Source organism: Rhinoraja longicauda, chromosome 35 (genome assembly GCF_053455715.1).
Source record: "Rhinoraja longicauda isolate Sanriku21f chromosome 35, sRhiLon1.1, whole genome shotgun sequence".
Lineage (NCBI taxonomy): Eukaryota > Metazoa > Chordata > Chondrichthyes > Rajiformes > Arhynchobatidae > Rhinoraja > Rhinoraja longicauda.
In genome coordinates, this window is record NC_135987.1 from 18,897,528 (window position 1) to 18,912,373 (window position 14,846).

The window sequence follows — 14,846 nt, forward strand, 5'->3', positions numbered from 1 at the left end:
CAACTCCTGGTGTGAAACTCTGATGATCTGTTATCAAGTTGCTTGGAAATTTCTATGATTTGGCATCTATTATTGCCATGCAACTTTTAAACTCGGGATTTTCCCATTCCCTTGCTCTCTTTGATACTGTTGGGCCCCATTACCATGCTTCCATTGGTATACTGGGGACCTATTTGCATGTATCCAACGCCATACTAGGGCCACATTCCCATGTGTCCAATGCTATACTGGGGCCCCATTCTCATGTGTCCAAAGCTATACTGGGGCCCCATTCCCATGCTCTCTTTAATGCACGGGGACCTTGGTGCTTATACTCCTTCTAACCACACTGCAGCCCCAGATCCCATTCTCCCTTTGACGAATTGGGGTTTTAGTTGTCCCACTCCCTCTGAACACACAGGGACCCCAGTTCCCACACTGCCTGTGGTCACACAGGGACCCCAGTTCCCACATTGCCTGTGGTCACACAGGGTCTGCAGTTCCCACACTCTAAGTGGACACAGGCCAATTTGGTAGACAGTTCCTAGTCAACTTGTCTTTGAGTTTTGGAGTCACGTCTAGATGCTCCCTAGGTTACGAATGCCCGACTTAGTGACACGCTGTAAGTACAAACTAGAGCTTTGGAGAGTGGACGGGGGAGGATTTGCCGACCACTGAAGGGGTTGCAGCCGCCCTATGCCGGGTGAGAAGGGGGCATTTCCAAATGCCTTCTCTTCCCCCCCAGCACCAACCCCCCAGCAACAACGATTGGGGGCTGGGTGGAGCCGAGTAGAGCTGGGAGTGGATGAGGAGACTCACTCATGAATCAGTGAGACTGGCTGGTGGCCATTCTTCCCGCGCCTGCTAGCTCTCCCACCACAGCTGTTTCCTATTCATTCCCAAATTACAAACTGCTTTCAAGAACTTAACCCTGTCGTAAACTGGGGACTTCTTGTTTGTGTCTGACCAGGTAAAGACAGCAAAGCTTCCAAAAGGGATGTACTAACAATCTGCCAGTTCTACAATCACGAACTATCCCAACGTTTAAGAAGCATTTGGACAGGTACATGGAGGGATGTGGACCAAACACAGGCAGGTGGGACTAGTGTAGCTGGGACATGTTGGCTGGTGTGGGCAAGTTGGGCTGAAGGGCCTGTTTCCACGCTATATCACTCTATGACTAGTGTAGCTGGGACATGTTGGCTGGTGTGGGCAAGTTGGGCTGAAGGGCCTGTTTCCACGCTATATCACTCTATGACTAGTGTAGCTGGGACATGTTGACCGGTGTGGGCAAGTTGGGCTGAAGGGCCTGTTTTCATGCTATATCACTCTATGACTGTACATACTAACTCTGCAGATTTTGGCAGCACAGCTGTGCATCCATGTGTCACCATCCATGTCACACCTGATGTCATGTTACTCCCTCATCCTTACTCACTGCCTCCCCTTCTTTTCATTCCGTCATCAAACTGAACTGAAATACAACAGCTGCTGTTGTAAGATGTAACCTGTGTCTCCATAGGAAAATAACTGCAGATGCTGGTACAAATCGAAGGTATCACAAAATGCTGGAGTAACTCAGCAGGTCAGGCAGCATCTAGGAGAGAGGGAATGGGTGACGTTTCGGGTCGAGACTCTTCTTCAGACTGGAGAACGGTCTCGACCTGAAACGTCACCCATTCCCTCTCTCCTAGATGCTGCCTGACCTGCTGAGTTACTCTAGCATTTTGTGATACCTTCAACCTGTGTCTTCAAGATCACTAGCTTGTTTGTATTGTATTTTAGACTACTAGTTCTGAGTATTTTAAATACATGTGATCCATTTTCCAGTAAAGAGACAGCAAGGAAGCCGCCCAGAGCAGACTGTCTGTGTGAGCTGCCTTCTCCTCGAAGACTGAAATGGCAGTGTGGCCCCGAGATTCACAGATGCTTAGCCTCAGCAGCTGATAAACTTCAAAGGTAGGCCGCAGATTCGAACTGATATTAAACGAGAATTTAGTCGTGAAGAGTGGAACAGTGGCACAGCTGGTAGAGCTGCCTCTTCACAACGCCAGACACCCGGGTTCCATCCTGACCGTAGGTGCTGTCTGTGTGGAGTTTACACGTTCTCACTGTGACCGAATGGGTTTTCTCCGGGTGCTCCGGTTTCCTCCCAAACCCCAAAGACACAAGGGCTTGCAGGTTAATCAGCCTCTGTAAATTGCCCCTTGTGTGGTGGGAGTGGATGAGAAAGTGGGATAACATAGAACTGGGGTAATCGCTGGTCAGCGCGGACTCAGTGGGCCTATTTCCATGCTGTATCTATAAACTAAACTAAATTGTAATTAGCACTGTCTTTAAGTTAGTTTGTTCATTTTGTCATTACCCGGGTGATGATTTCCACAATTGCTAATTTGTTATAATTGAGTCTGTAATGTTAAATGCAACTTAGAGTCTAGTAACGTTCCATTTTATCAGGTTGATAGAAAACACTGACCTAAACGTATATCGGCTGAAAGTTCTTGGTAAAGACTTTATCAAGAAACAGAAGATGAGCCCTGATGCCTTTATCCAGGTTGGTTTGCAGCTGTCTTTTTATAGGTGAGTTTGTGTAGTGTGTCTGGAGCTTTATTAACCCTCCATCAATACTCCTCTTACTGAGTGTAAGAAAAAATATAAATGGCATGGCTTGTTTGGATTAATCAAAGTTCTTCTTCTCACCAATCATGTCAATGTATAATCATGCCTCTGTCAAATGTATTTGATTTCTTACACACATTATTTCTGAATACCTTCCCCATCGCTCAAAATAAGCTGCAAATAAAACTATTCTTCCTTGATTTATTTTCTTTCCAAAAGATGAGGCTGCTCATTTACTGCCAGTACAACAGACAACATGGTCTTTCACTTTTTGTTGTTATTTTGCTTAAAGAGTCATAGAGCACGGAACAGGCCCTTTAACTGAACTTGTCCATTACAATCAGGTTTTATCTGAGCTTGCCCTATTTGCCTGCGTTTGACCCATATCCGTCTAAACCTTCAAGTGTCTGAAGAAGGGTCTCGACCCATAACGTCACCCATTCCTTCTCTCCAGAGATGCCGCCTGCCCTGCTGAGTAACCCCAGCATTTTGTGTCTATCTTCCCTCTAAACCTTTCCTATCTATGCACCTATCATCGAACATAGTACAGTACAGCACATGAACAGGCCCATTGGCCTGCAATGCCTGTGCCAAACATAATGCCAGGACCATCTCTTATCTACCTGCACATAATCCATATCCCTCCATGCCCTGGAAATCCATGTGCCTATCCAAAACGCTCTTTGATACCACCATCTTATCTGCTTGAACCACCACCCTCGACAGCACATTCCTGGCACTCATCACCCCCTTTGTAAAAATGTCACCCCGCGCATCTCCTTTAAACTTTTCCCTCTCACCTTAAAGCTATGCTCTCCAATATTTGATATTTCTATCCTGGGAAAAAGGTCTGTCTACCCTCTCTATGCCTCTCATAATTTTACAAACTTCTATCGGGTTTCCCTGCAACCTCTCTGGAGGTCTAAATGTCTTTTAAACATCAATATTGCACTTGGTGCTACAACCTTCTCAGATAACTCTTTCCAAATGTTACCACTCTCTCGGTGAAGAAATTGCCCCTCAGATCTCTTTTAAATCTTTCCCCTCTCACTTTAAAGTCTCCAGTGACTTCAGGTCAATGAGCATTGACCAGAGCATTGAACCAAGCCATGGAGCTAACGTTCAAGGCTAGCAAGATAAGTATTCTGCAGAAATATCTAGTGAGTACAAGCATGGGAAGATGGCAGGGCCAATCTGTTTATCAGCAAGAATGTTTGGTGTGCCTTAGCAGGATTATCACTGGGCATTTACATTGACTGGATATATATATATATATATATATATATACTGAACAATTCTGTTGTTTACTATTGGCTTTACAGAGTACTATGTTTACATATCTGTTGTGCTGCTACACGTAAGAATTGTATTGTTCTGTTTTGGGCCATTTGACAATAAAACACTCTTGATCAATTGCATTCTCAAATTCAAAGACGTGTCAAACTACCTTTCTCTCTTCCCCAATCTTGAAGACACTTTTTTTTTCTTACTCCTTCCTCGCACTTTGCCTTGAAGATTCTTGGATGCAAGCCATCTAATTTAAGTTTCTTTATGGTGCATGCCTCCGTAATGTTTATGCAGGCTATGAGGCTCTTGCTACAGTGGATGTATCCAGACATCATTTGTTACACGAGCACAAAACAAATGGCTGGGAGAACCCAGAGAGACAGGCAGCATCTGCAGAGGGAAATAGATGGACGAGGTTTTCGAGTCGGGACTCTTCTTCAGTTTGACCCAAAACATCGTCTGTCCATTTCCTCTCCATTAACGCTCCCTGACGTTCCTTCAGCAGTTTGTTTTTCTGCTCAGGATTCCAGCATCTGCAGTCTCCTGTGCCTTCATCATTTGTTGCATCAGTTATTGTGCAAACAATTATCATTAAATATCTGACATAACCTAGCCATCCATGAACTAATTAGTTTAACTAGTATAAGAAAATAACTGCAGATGCTGGTACAAATCGAAGGTATTTATTCACAAAATGCTGGAGTAACTCAGCAGGTCAGGCTGCATCTCGGGAGAGAAGGAATGGGTGACGTTTCGGGTCGAGACCCTTCTTCAGACTGAAGAAGGGTCTCGACCCGAAACATCGCCCATTCCTTCTCTCCCGAGATGCTGCCTGACCTGCTGAGTTACTCCAGCATTTTGTGAATAATTAGTTTAACTAATTGCAGCCAAGGTTTGTTCTGTCTGCTTCATTGTTTCTCTTCCATAAATTAATTCTTAAGATAAATACTCTACCTCTTTTCCAGCCCGTTTCTACCAGTTTGTATGTATCCTTATCCTGTTGTCCACCTTTTTTTCCCCAAAATAATCCTGCTTAATGTTCACCGTAGTTTTGGTTCTACGGCTTTCCATTGTTTTCCATAAGGATGTTGCCTTTTACTTAAAAAATGATTTCACGAAAAAGCATTTTATTTTTCCAGGTGTCATGGAAGACTGGTGCACTCTTACGAAAGTGCCTCTGTACGCTGCTTCCAGGAAGGAAGAGTTGATAATATCCGCTCAGCAACAAAAGAGGCACTTGATTTTGCAAAAGGAATGATAGATGGAAGAACTTCAATCTCAGTGGGTCTTCTCTCTGTTCTCGACTCTCATTTGCCAGACTTTCTTTCTTGATAGTAGACAATGACTTCTTCCCCTTTCTGCTATCCTGCCCACTACCCCCTCTCACCATAGGGAACTGACCTGTGCAGTCTGAAGACGGGTCTCGACCCGAAACGTCGCCCATTCCTTCTCTCCAGAGATGCTGCCTGACCCACTGAGTTACTCCAGCACTTGTTGTCTACCTTAGATCTGTGCAGGCTTTCCCTGTTTGTGTGTGATTCCACTCACAGCCATGTTTTCCAATGGCAGTTCAAATTCTTCTGCAAAGATAGGAGAGAGCAAGATGCTTTGCATTAGGCACTTGAATATTAATATCACCCATCACATGAACTAGGTTGAAACAGTCTTCATTTTTCTGCTTACCCCCATAAATATATTTTGTCCTATGCATATCAGAATTTCTTCCTGTTTGATAATTTTTCTGTCATGTTATCCATTGCCATTTTTTCGATACTGTGGTACTGCGGTATCTAAATTCTGTGGGAAATATGTTGATTTATTCCAGTCACTGCTATGATAAGACTCTGCCTATGCAGAGGAGTGCTCATAAAACGCTATAGTGATTGCATTACTGGAGTAATTTCGAGTGACAGAGGCTGTTAATTTGGAGCCAAGGGTTCAAATCCCACCACGGTGGCTGGCAAATCAAAACTTGTAAGTTTGTTTACGAAAAATCCAGAGTTCTTGAAACCCATTATGTTCATTGATATCCTTCAGAAAAAGAGATTTTCCTTTTAAAGGTGATACCAAGCCCATTGCACTTTGGTCGACTGTCAATCACCTTTGCCTTGAAACAAACTGGGCAGCAAGGGGTGGTTATAAATAAATATGGAAAAGCACAGCACAGGAACAGGCCCTTTAGCACGGCATATCTGCACTGACCAAATTCAACTAATCTCACCTGCTTCCATAAGGTTTGCATCCCTCTGTTCCCTGCCCTTTCAGGTGTCTGTCTAAATGCCCCATGAACATTGCTATTGGATCTACGTCTACCATAGAAACATAGAAACATAGAAAATAGGTGCAGGAGTAGGCCATTCGGCCCTTCGAGTCTACTCCGCCATTCAATATGATCATGGCTGATCATCCAGCTCAGTAACCTGTACCTGCCTTCTCTCCATACCCCCTGATCCCTTTAGCAAAAAGGGCCACATCTAACTCCCTCTTAAATATAGCCAATGAACTGGCATCAACTACCTTCTGTGGCAGAGAATTCCACAGACTCACCACTCTCTGTGTGAAGAAATTTTTTCTCATCTCGGTCCTAAAAGACTTCCCCCTTATCCTTAAGCTGTGACCCCTGGTTCTGGACTCCCCCAACATCGGGAACAATCTTCCCGCATCTAGCCTCTCCAACCCCTTAATAATTTTATATGTTTCTATAAGATCCCCCCTCAGTCTTCTAAATTCCAGCGAGTACAAGCCGAGTCTATCCAATCTTTCTTCATATGAAAGTCCCGCCATCCCAGGGATCAATCTAGTGAACCTTCTCTGTACTCCCTCTAAGGCAAGAACGTCTTTCCTCAGGTTAGGAGACCAAAACTGCACACAATACTCCAGGTGCGGTCTCACCAAGGCCCTGTACAACTGCAGCAGAACCTCCCTGCTCCTAAACTCAAATCCTTTTGCTATGAATGCCAACATACCATTCGCCAACATACCATTCTATTTCTGGGAGCAGAATTAGGCCATTTGGCCCATCGAGTCTACTCCGCCATTCAGTCATGGCTGATTTTCTTCCCCTGTCAACCCCATTCTTCTGCTTTCTCCCCTTAACCCCTAACACCTGCACTAATCAAGAATCTGTCAATTACCACCTTAAAAATATTCATAGACTTGGCCTCCATAGCTGCCTGCGGCAATGAATTCCAGTGCATTGCTTTTTCAGCCAGAGAGTTGTACATCTGTGAAATTCTCTGCCTCAGAAGGCAGTGGAGGCCAAGTCTCCAGATGGTTTCAAGAGAGAGCTGGATAGAGCTCTTAGAGATGGTGGAGTCAGGGGGTATGGGGAGAAAGGCAAGAACGGGGTACTGATTGTGAATGATCAGCCATGATCACATTGAATGGCAGTGCTGGCTCGAAGGGCCGAATGGCCTACTCCTGCACCTATTGTCTATTGTCTATTGAATGAAGAAAATAACACAAATAGGTGAAAGACAAACATGAGTGAGATTGTGTACCCCGACAACTGAGTGAAATGGTGCATGTTTAAGTAGAAGAAGGTGGGGAGGTGGAGTCTTTGTATTACACACTTCTGCAAGCTTATATCTGATACTAACCTCCTTTGGATTCAGGACTCAAAGAAGATGGAGCTTCTCTGGGCTGCAGTCGATGCACAGATTAATTACACTGTTCAAGTAAGTGGAAATAATTTCAGTTTCAAATGCTGCATTAGCAAATTAAAAGTTTTATTGATTATGTCTTTCATCGTCTAATTAATTAATTAGTTACATTAACAGTGAGGCCGTAAGTGGAGCAAAGTACTTTCATGAGTTGTTCAATAAATTATCTTCCAGTTTTTAATTTTTCATATCATTCTGCAGCAGGAAAGCAAAGAGTGTTATTTATGATCTGAAGGCAAGGGAAAAAAAATCCATATTTTAAAATATTATGACAATGGTAGGACTAGTTCCTGTGTCAATGTTTCAATTTATTAAGGCTCAGCAGTTTTACATTCACAGATGATTCTATTTTAAGGCATATGTAATTTAGGGGCAGAAAATGTGATATCTATTTCTCAGTCTCTCTCTTGCGTGTGGCGCGCACAGCCTAAAGTTGTAGGTCAAGGGTAGACATCCAGGCCAAGGCAGCAGCAGTTGCTGGGTGGATGGCCTTGTTGCCTTCAGGGAAAAGCCTCAGTGAGCAGTCATTCACAATGTGTGGGATGGTCTGGTCTGGATATCCGCAGTCGCAAGCAGAGCTGTCTGTCATCCTCCACTTGTGCATGTGATGGGCTGTTCTTGCATGGAGGGTGCGGATCCTGTTCAGGGTCAGCCATTGCTTGCGATGGAGGTCAAATCCCGGTGGTTTCACTGTGGGGTCTGTGATCACCTCTCCGTTGTTGGCATCTTTCCAGGCTCTGCACCACTCAGTCTTGGGGTCAAAGTCTTCCAGGGATTTGGCTGAAGTCCAGAAGGGTTTGATTTAGAGAGATTTAGAGATACAGTGCGGAAACAGGCCCTTCGGCCCATCGGGTCCGCGCCGCCCAGCGATTCCCGCACATTAACACTATCCTACACCCACTAGGGACAATTTTTACATTTGCCTAGCCAATTAACTTGCAAACCTGTACGTCTTTGGAGTGTGGGAGGAAACCGAAGATCTCGGAGAAAACCCACGCAGGTCACGGGGAGAACGTACAAACTCCGTACAGACTCCGGTTTGCGGGACTTCAGGCGCATGTTGGGCAGAATGTCAAAGTCAGCCGGGATGGGAAGGTCAGGGCTAGTCTCGATGGTGCACAATCTATTTCTCAGTAATAATTCAAGTCTCTGATAGTCAATGTTACAAATTGTTAGCAGTTGAAAACACAACTGGGTGACATGTTTAACTTGGTTCCAAAATAAAGAATGTAAATTTGTGAAGAACTACATTTAACTTATGTTGGTGGTTTCTTCAAATCAAAAGGCTTCACCATCACAAACGGGCCTTTGTAAAGCCTCCAGTATCATTCACATCACCTACAAACGGCATCAGCATTAAGGAGATGGTACGCGTGGATGAACGACTCTCTTATACTAGACAGCATTCACAATCAAGGCCCTTGAGTTTATATTTGATATTACTTTATATTAAATAACTATTTTCCAATTTTGGTCTATGTTCCAGACTATTACGGGAATGGCAATTGACAATCACTTACTTGGACTGCAGGAGATGGCGAAAGAACTACAGATGGATTTACCGAAACTATTCACTGATAAAACATACCTGATGAGCAACAATTTCCTCCTCTCCACCAGCCAGGTCATTGCTCGCACACTCCTACTCTCCAGCATTCTCTGGGTGGTGTTTGCAGGCTTTCCATTGTCCTCCCGCATCCCAAGGAAGTGCAGCGTGGAGGGTTAATTGTCCGCTGTGAATCGTCCCTGGGGTGGAAATGAGTGGTAGAATCCTGAGGGAACTGATGGGAAATGTGGAAAGAATAAAATGGGAAAAGGTAGGATCAGTGCAAAAGAAATGGGTGTTTGTGGATGAGTGTGGACTGCCAAGCCCATTGCACTTTGGTTGAATGTTAATCACCTTTGCATAGAGGCAAACTGGGCAGCAAGGGGTGGTTATAAATAAATATGGGAAAGCACAGCACAGGAACAGGCCCTTTGGCCCGGCATGTGTGCACTGACCAAATTCAACTAATCTCACCTGCTTCCATAAGGTCTACATCCCTTTGTTCCCTGCCCTTTCAGGTGTTTGTCCACATGCCCCATGAACATTGCTATTGTAGCTGCTTCTACAATCCCTTGATGCAGTGCAGTGCAGATCTCTACATATCTCAAAAACCCCAATTTTCGTTCCTCCACAGGTACCAACCACAATGGATGGATTTCTGTTTTACGGTCCTGTAGTTCCGGATGGTTACGGTGTTGCTTACAATCCACGTTTGGATCAGATTACCTTCTGCATCTCCTCCTTCAATAATTGCAAGGAGACCTCTTCAGCCACGTTTGCAAAAGCTGTGGAGAAGAGTTTCAAAGAGATGAAAGACCTGTGTGTGAAGTACAACACCAAGGCCAAGCAGTGCTTTCTGGCGAATGCAACATACAGCACTCAAAATGGAAGAAAATCACGGCAATAAAAGTCTGCAGACCGGGTTAAACTGTGAAATGGTCAAGTGATCATTTCTCTATGCCAAAGAATAGAGTTGTGTAAATTGGTATTAGTTTGAAGCCTGCAAGTAACCTGGTGGCATATCAACTCATTATTGTTTGCACATGGTGACTGAAGTGAATATAAAGAAGTTAAATGTACCATTAGTCTGCTGTAACACGGTGTTAGTCATGTGGAAAATAGAAATGTATGTTCTGTACATAAGCTCTTGATACATAGATCTGTCAAATATATTTTTGCATTATTGGTATTGATATTTGTGCCATCGAATCCATATCCTTGTGTGACATATGCATTTTGTTTCCTGGTGGACCTGTTTTGTGATGTTGTATTTACATAATTTTAAAAGGCAGACAACAGCTTTATATCACCATCAGCAAGAAATCCCAATGATGTTGAATGTAAAAGTTGCTGTGTGTTCAAATTTGTGTTGTGTTGCAAACCCTCAACATAAATGTTTAACCTGTCCTGGTTTAAGCCTTTCTAGAAGTATTTTTGTGCAATCTATTGTAGTGTACTTCTTAAAAGCAGCTCTGACAGTCTAGCCCTCCCTGTAGAATCATGGCATATGTTGTGTGTAGTCTATAAATTATTATGTTCGAGTCAGTGGTGCATTCTATATCCAAATGGCAATCAGATGAAACTATTTTTGTTCAAGATATCTGCTCCTATTAAAAGTATTATAATTATGCAATGAAATATACTTATTTTGCAAAATATATAACAAAATAATATATGACTTTTATGGAGAATTAAGAAAATATGATTCTGTATTACATGATGTAAAATGATGAAAGTTGTATTTGGTATTATATTATATTTTCTGACAATCTATTTATGATTTCAATGTAAGTTATCATGTGTGATTGTAAAGATTATATTCATTGTCCTTTACAAATATTGTACGTTGATGCTGCTTTGATGTTTAGAATTGGTTCTATGGACAAAGCACATAAAAGTTCAATAGGAACAACTGCGCATGTTATTTAATGAAATACTGTAAATTCAGGGAGGAATATTGTAACTACCAAAAACTTCCTCCATCATGTATTTCAGAATAGACGAGGAATCAGTTTGTTGTATCCTGTGTCAAAATCAGTTCCCTCGTCTCTTGAACCAATGCATAACATAAATAAAATGGTACTAGAAACCATGTCATGATCTTGGTCCAATATATCTGAGCAATCTGAAGAAGAGTCCCGACCCAAAATATCATTTATCCATGTCCTCCAGAGACGCTACCTCACCTACTGACTCTGTGACTCTGTGCATAGCGACTCCAGCATTTTGAGTCTTTTTTGGTAAACCAGCATCTGCATTTCCTTGCAAATCTAATATATTTTGTTTGTTTCTGAATTATAAAGTGGTATTACAATGTGGAATTACTAAGTCTCAATAAGACTTAAAAAATGATAAGTGTAGAAGGGTGAATGAAAGAACAGAAGATCCCAGTCAGTTGTTAAACAGAAAGAGTAATCAGTTTCCAACAGTAGGTTAAAAAGCTATGCAACTAAAAATATAATTTGGAAAATGACAAACACTTTCACCGAGCTGAATTGTCATAAAAATTATTTATAAAGAATTTAGATGAATACATTAAAATATTATAAAGTGCAGACAAGTGGCAATAGAGAGCACTAATAACAACCAGCAAGGTTGGAAATAATTATTTGAGATTGCATTTTCTATATTTCTATCTGTAATCAAACTGGTCCAGAAGATTTATCACTACAATTCTTGATGAGTTGCCCAGTATTTAAGATGTAGTTTAGACTTAAATGTTTTATTCAATAGCACTGCTTCTGAACAAGTCAGTGTAAATTTATATGACAACTTTGTGATTTAAAATATCACTCTTAATTGATTAGAATCAAGTGCTATAAAAACTCCTTTGCTATAAATTCCCATCAGTGGCCATATGAAAACTGGGACTGGGAAACCAAAGTGATTCTTCATTAGCCACCATTAAAAATATTGCTTTTAACATTTATGCCATTGCGTTCGATAATAATCAGAACTTATTTAAATAGAGTGGAAAGGTGTTTGCAAGAAAGAAGATAAATAATGTGTACATAATTTTCTACAGAACAAATCCATAGGAGGTAAGACATATAGACTGGAAATTATCATCAGGTCATAAGTGATAGGAGCAGAATTAGGCCATTCGGCCCATCAAGTCTACTCCGCCATTCAATCATGGATGATCTAACTCATCTATCTCCATTCTACTTCTTTCTCCCCATAACACTTGACACCTATACTAATCAAGAACCTATCTATCTCTGTCTTAAAAATATCCATTGACTGCCTCCACAGCCTTCTGTAGCAAAGAATTCCACAGATTCAATAGACAATAGACAATAGGTGCAGGAGTAGGCCATTCGGCCCTTCGAGCCAGAACCGCCATTCAATGTGATCATGGCTGATCATTCTCAATCAGTACCCCATTCCTGCTTTCTCCCCGTACCCCCTGACTCCGCTATCCTTAAGAGCTCTATCTAGCTCTCTCTTGAATGTATTCAGAGAATTGGCCTCCACTGCCCTCTGAGGCAGAGAATTCCACAGATTCACAACTCTCTGACTGAAAAAGTTTTTCCTCTGTTCTAAATGGCCTACCCCTTATTCTTAAACTGTGGTCCCTGGTTCACCATCCTCTGACTAAAGAAATTCTGCTTCATCTGCTTCCTAAAGGAATGTCCTTTAATTCTGAGTCCTAGACTGGCCCACCAGGGGAAACACCCTCTCCACATCCACTCTGTCGAAGCCTTTCACTATTCCTCAATTCCCTTGCCAGAACAAGCGATAGAAGTGGTTACAATTATGACTTTTAATAGGCATTTGGACAGATAGATGGTTAGGAAGGGTTTAGAGAGATATGGGTCAATTGCCCAGACAAACGGGACTAGCCCTGTATACCAACTTGGTCGGCATGGACATAGTGGGCCAAACAGTCAATAGACAATAGACAATAGGTGCAGGAGGAGGCCATTCGGCCCTTCGAGCCAGCACCACCATTCAATGTGATCATGCTGATCATTCTCAATCAGTACCCCGTTCCTGCCTTCTCCCCGTACCCCCTGATAGAGCTCTATCCTTAAGAGCTCTATCTAGTCTGCCTGAGTCTGTGCTGTACAGCTCTTTGCCTCCATCACTCTCTCTGTGACTGTCACTCTATCACTCTATCAATGACTCTATGATTCGGTTAAAAAAAAAAGGTTAGATTATAAATACTGGGAAGTAAAAACTTAATTTTACTGAGGAAAAGTGATTTGAATAAAAACACTTCAGTTACTCAAACCACATCATAAATACATTGAACAGCATTGCTTTTTCAGTAAACTAGTCCAGATTTTCCTTCAAGAAAGAATATTTTCTAAAAAAAAAGCAGTTTTATGTTATGTTATTCTATTTATTTGAGATTGGCTTTTAAACATATGAATATTGTTCATGAGCATTATAAAAACACAGAGCTGATGGAAAGTTTTGAATGTCGGTATTTATATGACAATCATAACTAATTTTCTCTCTCTCGCTCTCTTTCTGTGAGTGTGTGTGCGTGTGAATGTGTGTGTGCACGTGTGTGCGTATGTGTGTGTGTGAAGGTCAACACTCAAAACCTAGTGTAGCCTATCTCATTCCATTCTGACAAACTTTCTTGTCTCACCCAACTAATTCAATATTCTTCTATTGAGGTATTTTTGTTAGGCAATAAATTTAATAACTGCATCTACATCAATAGACAATAGACAATAGACGCAGGAGGAGGCCATTCGGCCCTTCAAGCCAGCACCGCCAATCAATGTGATCATGGCTGATCATTCTCAATCAGTACCCCATTCCTGCCTTCTCCCCATACCCCCTGACTCCGCTATTCTTAAGAGCTCTATCTATCAACAATTGCACCGAGCAATTAAATAAAATCTTTTCAAAGGTCCAAACAGGATTTTGTGTACATTGGTCATTTATACTTGTCCAAACCTAGGCTTATAAATCAGTTCCATCCGCACTGGACATATAGAATCATTTTAAATTGATATTTGTACGAAGGAACTGCAGATGCTGATTTACACCATAGACTCAAAATGCTGGAGTAACTCAGCAGGACAGGCAGCATCTCTGGAAAGAAGGAATGGGTGACGTTTCGGCCCTTTGTGCCAGCACCGCCATTCAATGTGATCATGGCTGATCATTCTCAATCAGTACCCCGTTCCTGCCTTCTCCCCATACCCCCTGACTCTGCTATCCTTAAGAGCTCTATCCAGCTCTCTCTTGAATGCATTCAGAGAATTGGCCTCCATTGCCTTCTGAGGCAGAGAATTCCACAGATTCACAACTCTCTGAAAAAGTTTTTCCTCATCTCAGTTCTAAATGGCCTACCCCTTATTCTTAAACTGTGGCCCCTTGTTCTGGACTCCCCAAACTTTGGAAACATGTTTCCTGCCTCTAACGTTTCGATAAGATCCCCTCTCATCCTTCTAAATTCCAGTGTATACAAGCCTAGTCGCTCCAGTCTTTCAACATATGACAGTCCCGCCATTCCGGGAATTAACCTAGTAAATCTACGCTGCACGCCCTCAATAGCAAGAATATTCTTCCTCAAATTTGGAGACCTCATCCCTCAACCCATACCAGCTCATCATTGCATAATCACTGTGCATTTGCTCGATAGTTGGGTCCTTTGTTCTGGCTAATTTAATAACTGAACCAGCCAAGCTCCCTGCAGGTTCTCTAGTTCAGTAAATGTTGCTGTTCTTTAATATCTAACTATTGGTTTCTTGCTACGCCATGAACTGGTATATGCTTACAACTTATAT

At 42.3% G+C, this 14,846-nt stretch overlaps 1 protein-coding gene across 2 annotated transcripts in view; it reads left to right on the plus strand.

Annotated features, from left to right (window-relative positions):
• chata (choline O-acetyltransferase a) overlaps positions 1-11,143 on the plus strand; it is a 28,417-nt gene extending 17,274 nt beyond the window's left edge. For both annotated transcript variants that reach the window (XM_078428274.1, XM_078428273.1), the window contains 6 exons: positions 1,810-1,938; positions 2,437-2,559; positions 5,025-5,166; positions 7,500-7,562; positions 9,034-9,171; positions 9,728-11,143. In XM_078428274.1, coding sequence (XP_078284400.1) covers positions 1,810-1,938; positions 2,437-2,559; positions 5,025-5,166; positions 7,500-7,562; positions 9,034-9,171; positions 9,728-10,000 — 868 coding nt within the window. In that variant the 3' untranslated portion in view covers positions 10,001-11,143. The remainder of the gene's footprint in view (positions 1-1,809; positions 1,939-2,436; positions 2,560-5,024; positions 5,167-7,499; positions 7,563-9,033; positions 9,172-9,727) is intronic.
• The last annotated feature ends 3,703 nt before the right edge of the window (positions 11,144-14,846 follow it).